The 21,752-nt window shown below is 54.7% G+C and overlaps 1 protein-coding gene across 2 annotated transcripts in view; it reads left to right on the forward strand.

Moving 5' to 3' along the window:
• The window catches only part of LOC140410317 (protein turtle homolog A-like), a 431,590-nt gene that overhangs the window by 163,572 nt on the left and 246,266 nt on the right, over positions 1-21,752 (forward strand). For both annotated transcript variants that reach the window (XM_072498310.1, XM_072498311.1), the window contains exons 3-5: positions 740-883; positions 9,337-9,506; positions 9,682-9,799. In XM_072498310.1, coding sequence (XP_072354411.1) covers positions 740-883; positions 9,337-9,506; positions 9,682-9,799 — 432 coding nt within the window. The remainder of the gene's footprint in view (positions 1-739; positions 884-9,336; positions 9,507-9,681; positions 9,800-21,752) is intronic.

The raw sequence follows: 21,752 nt of genomic DNA on the forward strand, positions 1-21,752 counted from the left end.
TCCAATCTTTGGTGTAACTAATTCCCTGAAGCTGCTATCTATGACCCCTTCTGCCTCCCGAATGATCCGAAGTTCTTCCAACTCCAGCTCCAGTTCCCTAACTCGGTCTTGGAGGAGCTGGAGATGGCAGCACTTCCTGCAGGTAAAATCAGCAGGGACACTAACTGCATCCCTCACCTCAAACATCCTGCAGGAGGAACATTGCACTCACTTCCCTGCCATTCCTCTAACTTTCTACCAAGATCTAGCTAACAACTAAATTAAATTTTTATAAAAAATAATAATAATATAATAAAAATATGGTACTTACCTCAGACCAAAGGGTTTTATTATTAGGTTAGAGGAGGAGGGCGGGTGGGAGACACTACACGTGTAGTGTCTCGGGTTTCCTCTCCACCAGAATTTATTGGTGAGGGTCTTCCCAGACGTCCGCGGGTCGACTTCCTGTTCCCGCCTAAAAAACTCCCAGCAACCTCCTTCCGCAATGCTCCCGCTGAAACTGACTAACCAGCTGCTCTCACGCCGCCGAAACAGGGTCCCTGACAGAGAGACTCCCTCTTTAAACTGGGTCCTGAGGGAAGGACCTCACCATTGAAAGGAGTCGGATATGAGAATTGAAGTTATTTATGTCCCAAAATGACATGGCATTTGGTGCAGTCGAGCGAGGGTTAAAAATGCAGGCCATACCTTGAGGAACCTCCTCATCTTTGACCTCTGACCCTCTCTACCCACTCTATAGGTCGCCTGAGGTTATTGCAGGGAGCCTCGCTGAGAGTGGACAATTTGCGCGCCACAGACGAAGGCTGGTATCAGTGTCGCATCCTCTTCCTCACTCAACACTACCATTCACAGAATGGAAGCTGGATATATCTCTCCGTCACCAGTGAGTTACCAAACATCAGGATTAGATATAGCATAAAGTTCCCTCGACACTGTCCCCATCAAACACTCCCAGGGCAGATACAGCACGGAGTTAGATACAGAGTAAAGCTCCCTCTACACTGTCCCCATCAAACACTCCCAGGACAGGTACAGCACGGGGTTAGACACAGAGTAAAGCTCCCTCTACACTGTCCCCATCAAACACTCCCAGGACAGGTACAGCACGGGGTTAGATACAGAGTAAAGCTCCCTCTGCACTATCCCGATCAAACACTCCCAGGACAGGTACAGCACGGGGTTAGATACAGAGTAAAGCTCCCTCTTCACTGTCCCCATCAAACACTCCCAGGACAGGTCCAGCACGGGGTTAGATACAGAGTAAAGCTCCTTCTACACTGTCCCCATCAAACACTCCCAGGACAGGTCCAGCACGGGGTTAGATACAGAGTAAAGCTCCTTCTTCACTGTCCGAATCAAACACTCCCAGGACAGGTACAGCACGGGGTTAGATATAGAGTAAAGCTCCCTCTACACTGTCCCCATCAAACACTCCCAGAACAAGTACAGCACGGGGATAGATACAGAGTAAATCTCCCTCTACACTATCCCGATCAAACACTCCCAGGACAGGTACAGCACGGGGTTAGATACAGAGTAAATCTCCCTCTACACTGTCCCCATCAAACAATCCCAGGACAGGTACAGCACTGGGTGAGATACTGAGTAAAGCTCCCTCGACACTGTCCCCATCAAACACTCCCAGGACATGTACAGCACGGGGTTAGGTACAGAGTAAAGCTCCCTCTTCACTGTCCCCATCAAACACTCCCAGGACAGGTACAGCACGGGGTTAGATACAGAGTAAAGCTCCCTCTACACTATCCCGATCAAACACTCCCAGGACAGGTACAGCACGGGGTTAGATACAGAGTAAAGCTCCCTCTTCACTGTCCCCATCAAACACTCCCAGGACAGGTCCAGCACGGGGTTAGATAGAGAGTAAAGCTGCCTCTTCACTGTCCCCATCAAACACTCCCAGGACAGGTCCAGCACGGGGTTAGATAGAGAGTAAAGCTCCCTCTTCACTGTCCCCATCAAACACTCCCAGGACAGATACAGCACGGGGTTAGACACAGAGTAAAGCTCCCTCTTCACTGTCCCCATCAAACACTCCCAGGAGAGGTACAGCACGGGGTTAGGTAGAGAGTAAAGCTGCCTCTTCACTGTCCCCATCAAACACTCCCAGGACAGGTACAGCACGGGGTTAGATAGAGAATAAAGCTCCCTCTTCACTGTCCCCATCAAACACTCTCAGGACAGGTACAGCACGGGGTTAGGTAGAGAGTAAAGCTGCCTCTTCACTGTCCCCATCAAACACTCCCAGGACAGGTACAGCACTGGGTTAGATACAGAGTGTGGTGTTGGGTGTTCTAACACACAGAAGAGCCAACACAGTTGCATATGGTACAACACTTGTTTATTTAAACTCACTATTTACAACTTGGTCTTTGCACTCTGCACGTGGGGGGCTCCCTGCTTGTGGTGTTTCAACAGCTCTTTCATGCTTCCTTCTCCCCAGACCTCCTGACCTCCAGGTGTCGTGCTCGTGCTTTTTATGTGGTTGGTGTTCTTGTCTGTGATTGGTTGTGGTGTTGTGTACTCTGATTTGCCTGTTAGTGTGTCCATCATGATGTGTGTGTTTGAATATCATGACATCCCCCCTTTTTACAAAGATATGTGCCTACGTGGTAATAAATATGATCGTGACGTGAGTGCATCTAAGAGTGTGTGTGTGTCGTGTGCAGCATGTGTCTATGACGGAACTATGTACATGGGGCGATGTCGAGTGCGTCACATGAATCCAGTTGTACCATAACATAACAGAAATGCGAACGAGAGAAGAAGAAAAAAAATTTTGAACAGTTGTCCAGTCAGACGACATCTGGAACGATAAACAACAACAGGTTATCATGTAAAATTGTCCAACTTATTAAACATATGAACTGTATTATAAGTCCATTCTAATGGGTTTGCGACGAATTCGGGTTGACCGCCTTAAGGGTGGATCAAGAACCACCGGCTGCTGTGCAGGCATGGCCATGGGTGGCGATGGAAAGGGCGTGATGTGCGGCAGCTCCACAAAGTCATCCTCGGAAGCCTGTTGAGGATCTGGCGTGTTGTGTGGCTGTGAACGTGGAAGTCGGCGAAGGGCGCGCCGATTGCGGCGACGCACGGAACCATCCGGCATGCGAACCAGGAACGAGCGGGGAGCCACTTGTCGGAGGACTTCGGCCGGTGCTGACCAGCCACCATACGGTTGATGGACGCGTACTTTGTCTCCGGAGGACAGGGGGGGCAGGTCCGTCGCTCGTGTGTCGTACCGACCTTTCTGGCGATCACGCTGCAGTTGCATGTCCCGAAGAACCGCCTCATGGTCTGTTGTCGGTGCCAGGACGGAAGGTACCGTCGTCCTGAGGGAGCGACCCATTAGTAGCTGCGCTGGCGAGAGGCCCGTGGATAACGGGGCCGATCGATAGGCCAGCAAGGCAAGGTTAAAGTCCGATCCGGCATCAGCCGCCTTGCACAGGAGCCGCTTTGCGATGTGGACACCCTTTTCAGCCTTCCCGTTCGATTGTGGATGCAGAGGGCTGGATGTCACATGAGTGAAACCATATGCTGCGGCAAAGGACGACCATTCACGGCTGGCAAAACAAGGTCCATTGTCTGACATGACAGTCCTTGGAATGCCATGGCGAGCAAACGTTTCCTTGCAGGCCCCAATGACTGCGGACGACGTCAGATCATGGAGAGGCATGACTTCCGGGTAGTTTGAGAAGTAGTCTATAATAACAATGTAATCTCTGCCGAGCGCGTGAAATAGGTCAACACCCACCTTCGCCCAGGGGGACGTCACCATCTCGTGTGGTAGAAGTGTTTCCGGAGGTTGCGCCGGCTGAAACCTCTGACAGGTTGTGCAGTTGAGCACCATGTTGGCTATGTCTTCATTAATACCCGGCCAATATACCGCCGCCCGGGCCCTTCGTCTGCATTTTTCGACACCCAAGTGGCCTTCGTGTAGTTGACGAAGAATCATCTGGCGCACACTGTGTGGAATGACGATCCTATGCGATTTCATAAGGACCCCGTCTATATTGGTGAGATCATCTCGCACATTGTAAAACTGGGGGCACTGCCCTTTTAGCCACCCTTCCGTCATGTGGCGCATCACTCGCTGCAGCAGAGGGTCAGTCGCCGTCTCTGCGCGTATGTGGGCCAGACAAGGATCATCAGCTGGCATATTTGCTGCTGTCAGAGTCACGTGTGCCTCAATTTGACGCACGAACCCCTCCGCATCTGGTGGTGTGCTCACTGCTCGGGAAAGAGTGTCCGCCACTATGAGTTCCTTCCCCGGAGTGTAGATCAGTTCAAAATCGTACCTCCTGAGTTTGAGTAAGATGCGCTGGAGGCGAGGAGTCATGTCGTTCAGGTCTTTGTTAATGATGTTGACCAGGGGGCGGTGGTCAGTTTCGACCGTGAATCGTGGCAGGCCATACACATAGTCGTGGAACTTGTCCAGTCCAGTTAACAAGCCCAGGCATTCTTTTTCGATTTGCGCGTAGCGCTGTTCGGTAGGGGTCATGGCTCGTGAGGCATACGCAACCGGGGCCCATGATGACGTGCTGTCTTTTTGCAGGAGTACCGCTCCAATACCAGATTGGCTGGCGTCTGTTGAGATCTTTGTAGGGCGAGTCGCGTCAAAGAAGGCCAGCACTGGTGCCGTGACCAGTTTGTGCTTGAGCTCCTCCCATTCCTGCTGATGCGACTGGTGCCAGTTGAATTCCGTCGATTTTTTTACGAGATGGCGCATGTTTGTTGTATGAGAAGCCAGGTTGGGAATGAACTTCCCAAGGAAGTTGACCATGCCCAGGAATCTTAAGACAGCCTTCTTGTCAGCCGGTCGTGGCATGGCTGTGATGGCGCTAACCTTGTCTGCATCGGGACGGACCCCGGACCTTGAGATGTGGTCCCCGAGGAATTTCAGCTCCGTCTGGCCGAAAGCACACTTCGCACGGTTGAGACGCAGGCCATTTTGCCGTATGCGGGTGAAGACACGTCGAAGACGATGCATGTGTTCCTGCGGAGTGGTGGACCAAATGATGATATCGTCCACATATACACGTACCCCTTCGATGCCTTCCATCATCTGCTCCATAATGCGGTGGAATACTTCAGATGCCGAAATGATGCCGAATGGCATCCGGTTGTAGCAGAATCTGCCAAAAGGGGTGTTGAATGTGCATAGTCTTCGGCTGGCCGGGTCCAGTTGGATCTGCCAGAATCCTTTGGACGCATCCAATTTAGTGAATATGTTGGCTCGCGCCATCTCGCTGGTGAGGTCTTCTCGTTTTGGGATGGGATAGTGTTCCCGCATGATGTTGTTGTTCAGATCTTTTGGATCTATACATATACGGAGCTCGCCAGAGGGCTTCTTTACACAGACCATGGAGCTGACCCATGGCGTGGGCTCCGTGACCTTGGATAGGACCCCTTGGTCCTGAAGAATCTGCAGTTGTGCCTTGAGGCGGTCTTTGAGAGGCGCAGGAACCCTGCGAGGTGCGTGAACGACAGGGATGGCGTCCGGTCTGAGTCGAATCTTGTACGTGTGTGGCAATGTCCCCATGCCTTCAAAAACCTCCTGGTTGTGAGCGAGGAGGGAATGGAGATTCGCGTGGAACTCAGCATCCGGGAAGTCGGATATCTCATCTGGAGAGAGAGACATGATGCGCTGTACCAGGTGAAGGACCTTACACGCTTGTGCGCCCAGTAACGAGTCCTTTGATGAGCCCACAACTTCGAAGGGGAGTGTGGCCGTGTACCCCTTGTGAGTCACCTGTAGCTGGCAAGATCCTACGGACGGGATAACGTTCCCGTTATAGTCAACCATCTTAAGCCGGGATGGTGTGATGAGTGGTTTGACCTTCATGGCCTGGACTGCAGAGTAAGCAATCAGGTTGGCGGATGCGCCGGTGTCCAGACGGAAGGCGACGTGCGATCGGTTGACCGTCAGGGTGGCACACCACTCATCGTCTGGATTGATGGCATTGACCTTGTTGACATCAATGACGGCAACTCTGAAGTCATCCTGGTCATCTGCATCACTTAACTGGAAGTCTTGATGCGTGGGCTGGACGGTCCTGACTCGTGTGCGAGGTTGTCGAGGATGCGCCGGATCCATGGGTTGAGCCGCACGACAGCGGGCTGCGTAGTGGCCTATCATGGCACATCTGTTGCACTGTTGGTATTTTGCAGGACATTGCCCTTTTAAGTGTAGACCTCCACACTTGCTGCACGTCATGACGTCACGGCGTTCGTTGCGCCACTGCGCATGCGCAGTGCGATCTTGCGGTGGGCGCGCCTGCGCAGTGCGTCCCTCGTTGTGGCCGTTATTCTTGGCGCGCACCTGCGCGGGAGACCGCGAAAAGCGCGGGAAGCGGCCGCTGTCGTCCGGGCCGTGGGGCGGGAAGAAATCGACGGCCTGGATGCGTTCAACGTCGTGGGCGGCCTGGCTTGCCGATTCGACGGCTGGGGACCCCCTCCGTGCCAACTCGGACGCCTGGAATCGGGCAAAACGGCAGGTCGCATTTTCATGGAGGACACAGGCTTCCACAGCAGACGCTAAGGTGAGGCTCTTTATTTTAAGAAGCTGCTGGCGTAGGCCACTGGAGGCAACGCCAAAAACAATCTGGTCCCTGATCATGGACTCTGTGGTGGTGCCGTAACCGCAGGACTGCGCTAGAATCCGGAGGTGCGTCAAAAAGGGTTGAAAAAGCTCCTCCTTACCTTGCAGGCGTTGCTGAAAGATGTATCTTTCGAAAGTTTCGTTTACTTCAGTTTGAAAGTGCTGGTCCATTTTGAGGATGACCGTGTCATATTTGGCCTGGTTTTCGCCTTCCTCGAACACCAGTGAATTAAAGACATCATTTGGGTGGGGGCCTGCGTAGAAGAGGAGCATTGCAATCTTCGAATCATCCGAGACATTCTGTTTTTCGGTGGCACGGATGTACAGGTCAAATCGCTGCCTGTAGAGCTTCCAGTTGGTGCCTAGGTTCCCCGTGACTTGCATCGGCTGCGGTTTGCCGGTGTGGTCCATGTCCAGAATGGCAGGTTGGTAGGCAGGTATCGATCCACTCCTGTACCATGTGGTGTTGGGTGTTCTAACACACAGAAGAGCCAACACAGTTGCATATGGTACAACACTTGTTTATTTAAACTCACTATTTACAACTTGGTCTTTGCACTCTGCACGTGGGGGGCTCCCTGCTTGTGGTGTTTCAACAGCTCTTTCATGCTTCCTTCTCCCCAGACCTCCTGACCTCCAGGTGTCGTGCTCGTGCTTTTTATGTGGTTGGTGTTCTTGTCTGTGATTGGTTGTGGTGTTGTGTACTCTGATTTGCCTGTTAGTGTGTCCATCATGATGTGTGTGTTTGAATATCATGACACAGAGTAAAGCTCCCTCTACACTGTCCCCATCAAACACTCCCAGGACAGGTACAGCACGGGGTTAGATACAGAGTAAAGCTCCCTCTACACTATCCCGATCAAACAATCCCAGGACAGGTACAGCACTGGGTGAGATACTGAGTAAAGCTCCCTCGACACTGTCCCCATCAAACACTCCCAGAACAGGTACAGCACGGGGTTAGGTACAGAGTAAAGCTCCCTCTTCACTGTCCCAATCAAACACTCCCAGAACAGGTACAGCACGGGGTTAGATACAGAGTAAAGCTCCCTCTTCACTGTCCCCATCAAACACTCCCAGGACAGGTACAGCACGGGGTTAGATACAGAGTACAGCTCCCTCTACACTGTCCCAATCAAACACTACCAGGACAGGTACAGCACGGGGTTAGATACAGAGTAAAGCTCCCTCTACACTGTCCCGATCAAACACTCCCAGGACAGGTAAAGCACGGGGTTAGATACAGAGTAAAGCTCCCTCTACACTATCCCGATCAAACACTCCCAGGACAGGTACAGCACTGGGTGAGATACTGAGTAAAGCTCCCTCGACACTGTCCCCATCAAACACTCCCAGGACAGGTACAGCACGGGGTTAGATACAGAGTAAAGCTCCCTCTTCACTGTCCCCATCAAAAACTCCCAGGACAGGTGCAGCACGGGGTTAGATACAGAGTAAAGCTCCCTCTTCACTGTCCCCATCAAACACTCCCAGAACAGGTACAGCACGGGGTTAGATACAGAGTAAAGCTCTCTCTACACTGTCCCTATCAAACACTCCCAGGACAGGTACAGCACGGGGTTAGATACAGAGTAAAGCTCCCTCTACACTGCCCCCATCAAACACTCCCAGGACAGGTACAGCACGAGGTTAGATACAGAGTAAAGCTCCCTCTACACTGTCCCCATTAAACACTCCCAGGACAGGTACAGCACAGGGTTAGATAGAGAGTAAACCTCCCTCTACACTGCCCCCATCAACCACTTCCAGGACAGGTAGAGCATGGTGTTAGATATTGAATAATGCTGTATCCGACATTAAAATGCTTCCGCCAGTTATGATGCTCTGACAGTGCAGCGCTCCCTCTGTACTGACCCTCTGACAGTGCGGCACTCCCTCAGTACTGACCCTCTGACAGTGCGGCACTCCCTCAGCACTGACCCTCTGACAGTGCAGCACTCCCCCAGAACTGATCCTCTGACAGTGCAGCACTCCCTCAGTACTGACCCTCTGACAGTGCGGCACTCCCTCAGTACTGACCCTCTGACAGTGCGGCACTCCCTCAGCACTGACCCTCTGACAGTGCGGCACTCCCTCAGCACTGACCCTCTGACAGTGCTGCACTCCCTCAGCACTGACTCTCTGACAGTGCAGCACTCCCTGAGTACTGACCCTCTGACAGTGCAGCACTCCCCCAGAACTGATCCTCTGACAGTGCAGCACTCCCTCAGTACTGACCCTCTGACAGTGAAGCGCTCCCTCAGTACTGACCCTCTGACAGTGAAGCGCTCCCTCAGTAGTGACCCTCTGACAGTGCAGCACTCCCTCAGTACTGACCCTCTGACAGTGCAGCACTCCCTCAGTACTGACCCTCCGACAGTGCAACGCTCCCTCAGTACTGACCCTCTGACAGTGAAGCGCTCCCTCAGTACTGACCCTCTGACAGTGCAGCACTCCCTCAGTACTGACTCCCTGGCAGTGTCCAGCCTTGGTCTATAATGTTATAGAATTGACTCGCTCTCCCTTTGCTTGCCCACCTTCTCATCTTGTCGCCCTTCCCATCCCGGACGCAATTATTGTGGCTTCGGAGATCGGAGGGGAGGATAGGCGGGGTTCTCCGCCTGCATGCATTCTTTTGTAACCGTATATTGTTCCTTCCGCTCTCTCCTTTCCCACCCTCTGTCACCGTCCCTTTCAACCCGCCGCCGTCTTAGCCCCACCCAGCTTCTGGAGCACTCCACCCCGCTTGGTGGAAATTCTTCTTGGGGAGCCGGCGCACCTGAGATGCGAAGCCAATGGCCGCCCCAAACCACTGGTCAGCTGGTCGAAGGATGAGCATGTGTTGCCTCTGCCAGCCGGGGATCCTGATGGGCGCAGATACCAGGTAAGGCAGTCGTTGGGCGGTACGGGAAGGGCAACGAGGGGTGCGAGGACGGTGGTGGTGGGGAACGCGGACGAGGGGCACAGGAGATGTGGGAATATGATGGATACTGCTGCATGGGCGCGTTGGGGCGCAGTGCCAACTGGAGCAGGTCATTCTGCCCGCTTCCCCTCTCCAGGTAGCCAACGGAAGCCTCAGGATCGAGCCGGTGGATCGCGGCAGCGCCGGGGTCTATACGTGCGAGGCCAGGAGTGAGACCGGGGCCATCACGCACAACACGAGGCTGCTCGTCCGAGGTACGGATCATCGCTCGCTGTGCGCGTTGTTGCGACACCCTGGGAAAGTTCCTAGCCAATTCCAACCCCACCTAGCCATGAGTCACAACACTTGTGAATAATTCTTGTTAAAAATACCCAAAGTCTTTGGTCTTGGCTGCCCAATAATTACAGTAACCACGTTTGTAATTTCAAATGCAAACACTGGTTATTTATAACAAGGAAATGGTGAAATATGCAGTAAACACAACTGGACATACTACCCACTTTAACTGTCCTACCCCCAACCCACAGACAAACAGAAAGTGGGGGGGAAATAAGACGGATGAAGGTCAAAAGATGAGTCTTTGCTTCAAAAGGTGGTTCGTTTGCCCACTTTCCTCACAGTTGATCAAAGCCTCTGATTTACACTGGTGATGGTCTTCCTTGCAGACTCTCTGTGTTCACAAGCAGCAGGCTTTCTTGCGGAGAGGCCCTTCAGCCTTTATTAAACTGGGCCTTCAGCGTCAGGTTCACACTCGGGCCTATTTCATTCCCGAGACGCTGTCTCACATCAAACCCTGCTCCCAGTGCGTGGTTTGACTTCGAGCCTTTTGCACTCACGAGGCACGAGCACCCAGTGGATCCTTTCGGAGAGAATTAGTTGAGATCCTCCACCCAGTGTGCAGGACAAAAGGTGAAACGGCAGTGGGACCCAGTGGCTCAGAGAAACATTCCGGTGAGCTGATATCCAATCACCGCCTGTTACCGGGCAGGACACAGCCTCCTGAGCCCATTCATTGGCCACCAGCCACATCATTCAATGGGAGTCATCACTGACCTTTCCTGCTCCTGCAATCCGCCGTGTGAATTTAAAGGCACAGGCCACTTGCTTTGCCTTAAAGTCACATGTCCATTAAACATCCATGGATCAAAAATGTAACGGCAAACATAAAAGAAAGGGGAAATAATAAGGGAATAAGCTGGGAACAAACGGGAGGGACCCTTACAGTATTGCGTCAACTCATAAATGGACCACAGGCGGCCATGTTCTGACCTCGCGTATCCTGGATAATCAATGTATCTCACAGATTTGAAGAACAGATTAAGCAAGCCATTCCACCCAAGTGGAATTTCCCACTGACAAGATTCATCCGTTAAGCCAAAGATTTCACATTGCCACCATGCTGTGCCTACATGAGTGGTATTTCCAACCAATGGGATGCTGCCGCCAGTCTCAGTAGAATGAGGACTAGCAAAGGAGTCCCTGGAGGGAGTAATCTATAGATCCCCAAACGGTAGTTCCGCAGTGGGGCACCGTATAAACCAGGAGATACTGGGGGGCGTTGTAAGAAATGTACCACAATAATCATGGGTGATTTTAACTTGCACATCGACTGGATGAATCACATTGACAAGGGTTAGGCGGCACTGTGACGCAGTGCTTAGCACTGCTGCCTCACGCCGCCGAGGACTCGGGTTCGATCCCGGCCCCGGGTCACTGTGCGTGTGGAGTTTGCACATTCTCCCCGTGTCTGTGTGGGTCTCACCCCCACGACCCAAAGATGTGCAGGGTAGATGGATTGGCCACGCTAAATTGCCCCTTAAATGGAAAAATTACATTAAACAAAAAATTGACACGGGTAACCTCAACAGGGAATTCGTTGAATGTATTCGAGGTTGTTTCTTGGAGCAATATATTGTGGAACCAACCAGGGAGGAGGCTACTCTCGACTTGGTATTGTGTAATGAGGAGGGATTAATCAATGACCTTCTAGTTAGGGATCCAATCGGGATTAGTGACCATAGTATGGTAGAATCCAAGATTCAGTTAGGGAGTGAGAATGTGGAGTCCCACACTAGTGTTCTGGAATTAAACAAAGGAAATGACACAGGCTTGAGGACAGATTTGGCCCGTATGGATTAGGCAGGAAGACTAAAAGGTGGGACAGCGGATGAGCAGTGGCAGTTGTTTAAGGAGATACTCAATTCCTCACCACTAAAATATATCCCAGTGAGGAAGAAAGTTGAGAAGAGGGGTAAAAAACATCCATGGCTAAACAAGGAGGTCAAAGACATTATAAAGACAAAAACTAAGTTATATCATATTGCAAAGGCCAGTGGCAGGCTGGAAGATTGGGAAACCTTCAAACATAAACAAAGCAATGCTTAAAAAGTAATAAAAAGAACGAAGGTAAATTACGAAAGAAAACTAGCGCAGAATATCCAAAAGGATAGCAAAAGCTTCGACAGGGACATAAAATGGAAGCGAGTCGCTAAGGTGAATGCTGTCCCGTTGGAAGGTGAAACTGGAGAGTTAATAGTGGGAGACACAGAAATGGCGAAGACACTTAACCAATACTTTGCCTCAGTTTTGACGGTGGAGGACACGAGTCCCCTTCCTATAGGAACCGGCAATGCAGAGGCAATAGAACGGGTGGAACCTGGAACAATCAGCACGAATAGGGAAACGGGTACTCCACAAACAATTGGGGTTGAGGGCAGACCAGTCCCCAGGGCCTGATGCCTACATTGTAAGGTGTTGAAGGAAGTGGGAGGGGAGATAGTGGACCCATTAGTTATATTCCCTGGACACGGGAAAGGTTCCAGCGGATTGGAAAAATGTTAACGTAACGCCCTTTTCAAAAAAGGAGGGAGGCGGAATGTGGGAAATTACAGACCAGTTAGTTTCACATCTGTGTTGGGAACTTGTTTGAATCAATTATCAAGGACGTGATAGCAGGACATTCGGAAAGCCAAAGCACTGTCCATCAGAGTCAGCATGGTGTTCTGAAGGGCAAATCATGTTTGACTAATTTGCTGGAGTTGTTCAAAGATGAAACAAGCCAAGTGAATAATGGGAACCCTGTAGATGTAGTGTATCTGGGCTTCCGGAAGGTGTTTGATAAGGTGCCGCACAGAAGGTTAATACACAAGGTTCGATCGTATGGGATTAGGGGTAATTTATTAGCTTGGATAGAAGACTGGCTGATGGACAGGAGACAGAGAGTCGGGTAAATGGGTCTTTTTCTCGATAGCAAGATGTAACTAGTGGGGCCACAGGGTTCGGTCTTTGGGCCCCAGCTATTTACAATCTATACAATCTACACGGGGCTGTTTAGCACAGGGCTAAATCGCTGGCTTTGAAAGCAGACCAAGGCAGGCCAGCAACACGGTTCAATTCCCGTACCAGCCTCCCCGAACAGGCACCGGAATGTGGCGACTAGGGGCTTTTCACAGTAACTTCATTTGAAGCCTACTTGTGACAATAAGCAATTTTCATTTTCATTTCATTTCATATAAATGACTTGGATACAGGGATAGAAGGTTCTACAGCCAAATTTACAGATGACACAAAAATAGGTGGGACAGTGAATTGCAATGAGGAAATAAAAACCTTACAAATGGATATAGATAGGTTAGGAGAGTGGGCCAAAATGTGGCGGATGGAGTTTAACGTGGATAAGTGTGAGGTCATGCATTGACTTCGGGGGGCTCCGATACAGAGGGTCTGGGTGGCCTCGTGCAGGAGTCACAGAAAACGAGCAGACAGGTGCCGCAGGTAATAAAGAAAGTGAATGGAATGTTGGCATTTACAGGAAAAGGGATTGAGTATAAAGGTGAGGAAGTGTTGTTGCAACTGTACACGGCCTTGGTAAGACCACAGCTAGAGTATTGTGCGCAGTTTTGGTCCCCATGTTTGAGGAAAGATGTCGTGGCTTTGGAGGCAGTTTAGAGGAGTTCACTAGGTTGATTCCAGAGATCAGGGGCAGGATTCTCCGCAATTGGCGCGATGTCCGCCGACCGGCGCCAGAAACGGCGCGAATCAGTCCGGCATCGCGCCGCCCCAAAGGTGCGGAATTCTCCGCATCTTGAGGGGCCGAGCCCTCACCTTGAGGGGTTAGGCCCGCGCTGGACTGATTTCTGTCCCACCAGCTGGTGCGGAAATGACTTTGCCGTGCGACGCATGCGCGGGAGCGCCAGTGGCCGCTCACGGCATCCCCGCGGATGCGCGGTGGAGTTGAAGGGTTATGGAGGACGGGCAGGACGGTGGAGTTGAAGGGTTATGGAGGACGGGCAGGACGGTGGAGCTGAAGGGTTATGGAGGACGGGCAGGACGGTGGAGTTGAAGGGTTATGGAGGACGGGCAGGAGGGTGGAGTTGAAGGGTTATGGAGGATGGGCAGGACGGTGGGGTTGAAGGGTTATGGAGGACGGTGGAGTTGAAGGGTTATGGAGGACGGGCAGGACGGTGGTGTTGAAGGGTTATGGAGGACGGGCAGGACGGTGGAGTTGAAGGGTTATGGAGGACGGGCAGGACAGTGGAGTTGAAGGGTTATGGGGGACGGGCAGGACGGTGGAGTTGAAGGGTAATGGAGGATGGGCAGGACGGTGGAGTTGAAAGGTTGTGGAGGACGGGCAGGACGGTGGAGCTGAAGGGTAATGGGGGACGGGCAGGACGGTGGAGTTGAAGGGTTATGGAGGACGGGCAGGACGGTGGAGTTGAAGGGTTATGGAGGATGGGCACGACGGTGGGGTTGAAGGGTTATGGAGGACGGTGGAGTTGAAGGGTTATGGAGGACGGGCAGGACGGTGGAGTTGAAGGGTTATGGAGGACGGGCAGGACGGTGGAGTTGAAGGGTTATGGAGGACGGGCAGGACGGTGGAGTTGAAGGGTTATGGGGGACGGGCAGGACGGTGGAGGTGAAGGGTTACGGAGGACGGGCAGGACGGTGGAGTTGAAGGGTTATGGAGGACGGGCAGGACGGTGGAGTTGAAGGGTTATGGAGGACGGTGGAGTTGAAGGGTTATGGAGGACGGGCAGGACAGTGGATTTGAAGGGTTATGGGGGACGGGCAGGACGGTGGAGTTGAAGGGTTATGGAGGATGGGCAGGACGGTGGAGTTGAAGGGTTATGGAGGACGGGCAGGACGGTGGAGTTGAAGGGTTAAGGAGGACGGGCAGGACGGTGGAGTTGAAGGGTTATGGAGGACGGGCAGGACGGTGGAGTTGAAGGGTTATGGAGGACGGGCAGGACGGTGGAGTTGAAGGGTTATGGAGGACGGGCAGCACGGTGGAGTTGAAGGGTAATGGAGGGCGGGCAGGACGGTGGAGTTGAAGGTTTATGAAGGACGGGCAGGACGGTGGAGTTGAAGGGTTACGGAGGACGGGCAGGACGGTGGAGTTGAAGGGTTATGGAGGACGGGCAGCACGGTGGAGTTGAAGGGTAATGGAGGGCGGGCAGGACGGTGGAGTTGAAGGGTTATGGAGGACGGGCAGCACGGTGGAGTTGAAGGGTTATGGAGGACGGGCAGGACAGTGGAGGTGAAGGGTTATGGAGGACGGGCAGGACGGTGGAGGTGAAGGGTTATGGAGGACGGGCAGGACAGTGGAGATGAAGGGTTATGGAGGACGGGCAGGACGGTGGAGCTGAAGGGTTATGGAGGACGGGCAGGACGGTGGAGTTGAAAGGTTATGGAGGACGGGCAGGACGGTGGAGTTGAAGGGTTATGGAGGACGGGCAGGACGGTGGAGTTGAAGGGTTACGGAGGACGGGCAGGACGGTGGAGTTGAAGGGTTATGGGGGACGGGCAGGACGGTGGAGTTGAAGGGTTATGGAGGACGGGCAGGACGGTGGAGTTGAAGGGTTATGGAGGACGGGCAGGACGGTGGAGTTGAAGGGTTATGGAGGACGGGCAGGACGGTGGAGTTGAAGGGTTATGGAGGACGGGCAGGACGGTGGAGTTGAAGGGTTATGGAGGACGGGCAGGACGGTGGAGTTGAAGGGTTATGGAGGACGGGCAGGACGGTGGAGTTGAAGGGTTATGGAGGACGGGCAGGACGGTGGAGTTGAAGGGTTATGGAGGACGGGCAGGACGGTGGAGTTGAAGGGTTATGGAGGACGGGCAGGACAGTGGGGTTGAAGGGTTATGGGGGACGGGCAGGACGGTGGAGTTGAAGGGTTATGGAGGACGGGCAGGAGGGTGGAGTTGAAGGGTTATGGAGGATGGTCAGGACGGTGGGGTTGAAGGGTTATGGAGGACGGTGGAGTTGAAGGGTTATGGAGGACGGGCAGGACGGTGGAGTTGAAGGGTTATGGAGTACGGGCAGGACGGTGGAGTTGAAGGGTTACGGAGGACGGGCAGGACGGTGGAGTTGAAGGGTTATGGAGGACGGGCAGGACGGTGGAGTTGAAGGGTTACGGAGGACGGGCAGGATGGTGGAGTTGAAGGGTTACGGAGGACGGGCAGGACGGTGGGGTTGAAGGGTTATGGAGGACAGGCAGGACGGTGGAGTTGAAGGGTTATGGAGGACGGGCAGGACGGTGGAGTTGAAGGGTTATGGAGGACGGGCAGGACGGTGGAGTTGAAGGGTTATGGGGGACGGGCAGGACGGTGGAGTTGAAGTGTTACGGAGGACGGGCAGGACGGTGGGGTTGAAGAGTTATGGAGGACGGGCAGGACGGTGGAGGTGAAGGATTATGGAGGACGGGCAGGACGGGGGAGTTGAAGGGTTATGGGGGACGGGCAGGACGGTGGAGTTGAAGGGTTATGGGGAACGGGCAGGACGGTGGGGTTGAAGGGTTATGGAGGACGGGCAGGACGGTGGAGTTGAAGGGTTATGGAGGACGGGCAGGACGGTGGAGTTGAAGAGTTATGGAGGACGGGCAGGACGGTGGAGCTCATGGATTATGGAGGACGGGCAGGACGGTGGAGTTGAAGGGTTATGGAGGACGGGCAGGACAGTGGGGTTGAAGGGTTATGGAGGACGGGCAGGACGGTGGAGTTGAAGAGTTATGGAGGACGGGCAGGACGGTGGAGTTGAAGGGTTATGGAGGACAGGCAGGACGGTGGAGCTGATGGATTATGGAGGACGGGCAGGACGGTGGAGTTGAAGGGTTATGGGGGACGGGCAGGACGGTGGAGTTGAAGGGTTACGGAGGACGGGCAGGACGGTGGAGTTGAAGGGTTATGGAGGACGGGCAGGACGGTGGAGTTGAAGGGTTATGGAGGACTGGCAGGACGGTGGAGTTGAAGTGTTATGGAGGTCGGGCAGGACGGTGGAGTTGAAGGGTTATGGAAGACGGGCAGGACGGTGGAGTTGAAGGGTTACGGTGGACGGGCAGGCCAGTGGAGTTGAAGGGTTATGGAGGACGGGCAGGATGGTGGGGTTGAAGGGTTATGGAGGACGGGCAGGACGGTGGAGTTGAAGGGTTATGGAGGACGGGCAGGACGGTGGAGGTGAAGGATTATGGAGGACGGGCAGGACGGTGGAGTTGAAGTGTTATGGAGGTCGGGCAGGACGGTGGAGTTGAAGGGTTATTGAAGACGGGCAGGACGGTGGAGTTGAAGGGTTACGGAGGACGGGCAGGACGGTGGAGTTGAAGTGTTATTGAAGACGGGCAGGACGGTGGAGTTGAAGGGTTACGGAGGACGGGCAGGACGGTGGAGTTGAAGGGTTATGGAGGACGGGCAGGACGGTGGAGTTGAAGGGTTATGGAGGATGGGCAGGACGGTGGAGTTGAAGGGTTATGGAGGACGGGCAGGACGGTGGAGTTGAAGGGTTATTGAAGACGGGCAGGACGGTGGAGTTGAAGGGTTACGGAGGACGGGCAGGACGGTGGAGTTGAAGGGTTATGGAGGACGGGCAGGACGGTGGAGTTGAAGGGTTATGGAGGATGGGCAGGACGGTGGAGTTGAAGGGTTATGGAGGACGGGCAGGACGGTGGAGTTGAAGGGTTATGGAGAACGGGCAGGACGGTGGAGTTGAAGGGTTATGGAGGACGGGCAGGACGGTGGAGGTGAAGGATTATGGAGGACGGGCAGGACGGTGGAGCTGATGGATTATGGAGGACGGGCAGGACGGTGGAGTTGAAGGGTTATGGGGGACGGGCAGGACGGTGGAGTTGAAGCTTTACGGAGGACGGGCAGGACGGTGGAGTTGAAGGGTTATGGAGGACGGGCATGACGGTGGAGTTGAAGGGTTACGGAGCACGGGCAGGACGGTGGGGTTGAAGGGTTATGGAGGACGGGCAGGACTGTGGGGTTGAAGGGTTATGGAGGACGGGCAGGACGGTGGAGTTGAAGGGTTATGGAGGTCGGGCAGGACGGTGGAGTTGAAGGGTTATGGAAGACGGGCAGGACGGTGGAGTTGAAGGGTTACGGTGGACGGGCAGGACGGTGGAGTTGAAGGGTTATGGAGGACGGGCAGGCCAGTGGAGTTGAAGGGTTATGGAGGACGGGCAGGATGGTGGGGTTGAAGGGTTACGGAGGACGGGCAGGACGGTGGAGTTGAAGGGTTATGGAGGACGGGCAGGACGGTGGAGTAGAAGGGTTATGGAGGACGGGCAGGACGGTGGAGTTGAAGGGTTATGGAGGACGGGCAGGACGGGGGAGTTGAAGGGTTATGGGGGACAGTCAGGACGGTGGAGTTGAAGGGTTATGGAGGACGGGCAGGACGGTGGGGTTGAAGGGTTATGGAGGACGGGCAGGACGGTGGAGTTGATGGATTATGGAGGACGGGCAGGACGGTGGAGTTGAAGGGTTATGGAGGACGGGCAGGACGGTGGGGTTGAAGGGTTATGGAGGTCAGGCAGGACGGTGGAGCTGATGGATTATGGACGACGGGCAGGACGGTGGAGTTGAAGGGTTATGGGGGACGGGCAGGACCGTGGAGTTGAAGGGTTACGGAGGACGGGCAGGACGGTGGAGTTGAAGGGTTATGGAGGACGGGCATGACGGTCGAGTTGAAGGGTTATGGAGGACGGGCAAGACGGTGGAGTTGAAGGGTTACGGAGGACTGGCAGGACGGTGGAGTTGAAGGGTTATGGAGGACGGGCTGGACGGTGGAGTTGAAGGGTTATGGAGGACGGGCAGGACGGTGGAGTTGAAGGGTTACGGAGGACGGGCAGGACGGTGGAGTTGAAGGGTTATGGAGGACGGGCAGGACGGTGGAGTTGAAGGGTTATGGAGGACGGGCAGGACGGTGGAGTTGAAGGGTTACGGAGGACGGGCAGGACGGTGGAGTTGAAGGGTTATGGAGGACGGGCAGGACGGTGGAGTTGAAGGGTTATGGAGGACGGGCAGGACGGTGGAGTTGAAGGGTTACGGAGGACGGGCAGGACGGTGGAGTTGAAGGGTTATGGAGGACGGGCAGGACGGTGGAGTTGAAGGGTTACGGAGGACGGGCAGGACGGTGGAGTTGAAGGGTTATGGAGGACGGGCAGGACGGTGGAGTTGAAGGGTTATGGAGGACGGGCAGGACGGTGGAGTTGAAGGGTTACGGAGGACGGGCAGGACGGTGGAGTTGAAGGGTTATGGAGGACGGGCAGGACGGTGGAGTTGAAGGGTTATGGAGGACGGGCAGGACGGTGGAGTTGAAGGGTTACGGAGGACGGGCAGGACGGTGGAGTTGAAGGGTTATGGAGGACGGGCAGGACGGTGGAGTTGAAGGGTTACGGATGACGGGCAGGACGGTGGAGTTGAAGGGTTACGGAGGACGGGCAGGACGGTGGAGTTGAAGGGTTAAGGAGGACGGGCAGGACGGTGGAGTTGAAGGGTTATGGAGGACGGGCAGGACGGTGGAGTTGAAGGGTTATGGAGGACGGGCAGGACGGTGGAGTTGAAGTGTTACGGAGGACGGGCAGGACGGTGGGGTTGAAGAGTTATGGAGGACGGGCAGGACGGTGGAGGTGAAGGATTATGGAGGACGGGCAGGACGGGGGAGTTGAAGGGTTATGGGGGACGGGCAGGACGGTGGAGTTGAAGGGTTATGGGGAACGGGCAGGACGGTGGGGTTGAAGGGTTATGGAGGACGGGCAGGACGGTGGAGTTGAAGGGTTATGGAGGACGGGCAGGACGGTGGAGTTGAAGAGTTATGGAGGACGGGCAGGACGGTGGAGCTCATGGATTATGGAGGACGGGCAGGACGGTGGAGTTGAAGGGTTATGGAGGACGGGCAGGACAGTGGGGTTGAAGGGTTATGGAGGACGGGCAGGACGGTGGAGTTGAAGAGTTATGGAGGACGGGCAGGACGGTGGAGTTGAAGGGTTATGGAGGACAGGCAGGACGGTGGAGCTGATGGATTATGGAGGACGGGCAGGACGGTGGAGTTGAAGGGTTATGGGGGACGGGCAGGACGGTGGAGTTGAAGGGTTACGGAGGACGGGCAGGACGGTGGAGTTGAAGGGTTATGGAGGACGGGCAGGACGGTGGAGTTGAAGGGTTATGGAGGACTGGCAGGACGGTGGAGTTGAAGTGTTATGGAGGTCGGGCAGGACGGTGGAGTTGAAGGGTTATGGAAGACGGGCAGGACGGTGGAGTTGAAGGGTTACGGTGGACGGGCAGGCCAGTGGAGTTGAAGGGTTATGGAGGACGGGCAGGATGGTGGGGTTGAAGGGTTATGGAGGACGGGCAGGACGGTGGAGTTGAAGGGTTATGGAGGACGGGCAGGACGGTGGAGGTGAAGGATTATGGAGGACGGGCAGGACGGTGGAGTTGAAGTGTTATGGAGGTCGGGCAGGACGGTGGAGTTGAAGGGTTATTGAAGACGGGCAGGACGGTGGAGTTGAAGGGTTACGGAGGACGGGCAGGACGGTGGAGTTGAAGTGTTATTGAAGACGGGCAGGACGGTGGAGTTGAAGGGTTACGGAGGACGGGCAGGACGGTGGAGTTGAAGGGTTATGGAGGACGGGCAGGACGGTGGAGTTGAAGGGTTATGGAGGATGGGCAGGACGGTGGAGTTGAAGGGTTATGGAGGACGGGCAGGACGGTGGAGTTGAAGGGTTATTGAAGACGGGCAGGACGGTGGAGTTGAAGGGTTACGGAGGACGGGCAGGACGGTGGAGTTGAAGGGTTATGGAGGACGGGCAGGACGGTGGAGTTGAAGGGTTATGGAGGATGGGCAGGACGGTGGAGTTGAAGGGTTATGGAGGACGGGCAGGACGGTGGAGTTGAAGGGTTATGGAGAACGGGCAGGACGGTGGAGTTGAAGGGTTATGGAGGACGGGCAGGACGGTGGAGGTGAAGGATTATGGAGGACGGGCAGGACGGTGGAGCTGATGGATTATGGAGGACGGGCAGGACGGTGGAGTTGAAGGGTTATGGGGGACGGGCAGGACGGTGGAGTTGAAGCTTTACGGAGGACGGGCAGGACGGTGGAGTTGAAGGGTTATGGAGGACGGGCATGACGGTGGAGTTGAAGGGTTACGGAGCACGGGCAGGACGGTGGGGTTGAAGGGTTATGGAGGACGGGCAGGACTGTGGGGTTGAAGGGTTATGGAGGACGGGCAGGACGGTGGAGTTGAAGGGTTATGGAGGTCGGGCAGGACGGTGGAGTTGAAGGGTTATGGAAGACGGGCAGGACGGTGGAGTTGAAGGGTTACGGTGGACGGGCAGGACGGTGGAGTTGAAGGGTTATGGAGGACGGGCAGGCCAGTGGAGTTGAAGGGTTATGGAGGACGGGCAGGATGGTGGGGTTGAAGGGTTACGGAGGACGGGCAGGACGGTGGAGTTGAAGGGTTATGGAGGACGGGCAGGACGGTGGAGTAGAAGGGTTATGGAGGACGGGCAGGACGGTGGAGTTGAAGGGTTATGGAGGACGGGCAGGACGGGGGAGTTGAAGGGTTATGGGGGACAGTCAGGACGGTGGAGTTGAAGGGTTATGGAGGACGGGCAGGACGGTGGGGTTGAAGGGTTATGGAGGACGGGCAGGACGGTGGAGTTGATGGATTATGGAGGACGGGCAGGACGGTGGAGTTGAAGGGTTATGGAGGACGGGCAGGACGGTGGGGTTGAAGGGTTATGGAGGTCAGGCAGGACGGTGGAGCTGATGGATTATGGACGACGGGCAGGACGGTGGAGTTGAAGGGTTATGGGGGACGGGCAGGACCGTGGAGTTGAAGGGTTACGGAGGACGGGCAGGACGGTGGAGTTGAAGGGTTATGGAGGACGGGCATGACGGTCGAGTTGAAGGGTTATGGAGGACGGGCAAGACGG

This window comes from Scyliorhinus torazame, chromosome 4 (genome assembly GCF_047496885.1).
Source record: "Scyliorhinus torazame isolate Kashiwa2021f chromosome 4, sScyTor2.1, whole genome shotgun sequence".
NCBI lineage: Eukaryota > Metazoa > Chordata > Chondrichthyes > Carcharhiniformes > Scyliorhinidae > Scyliorhinus > Scyliorhinus torazame.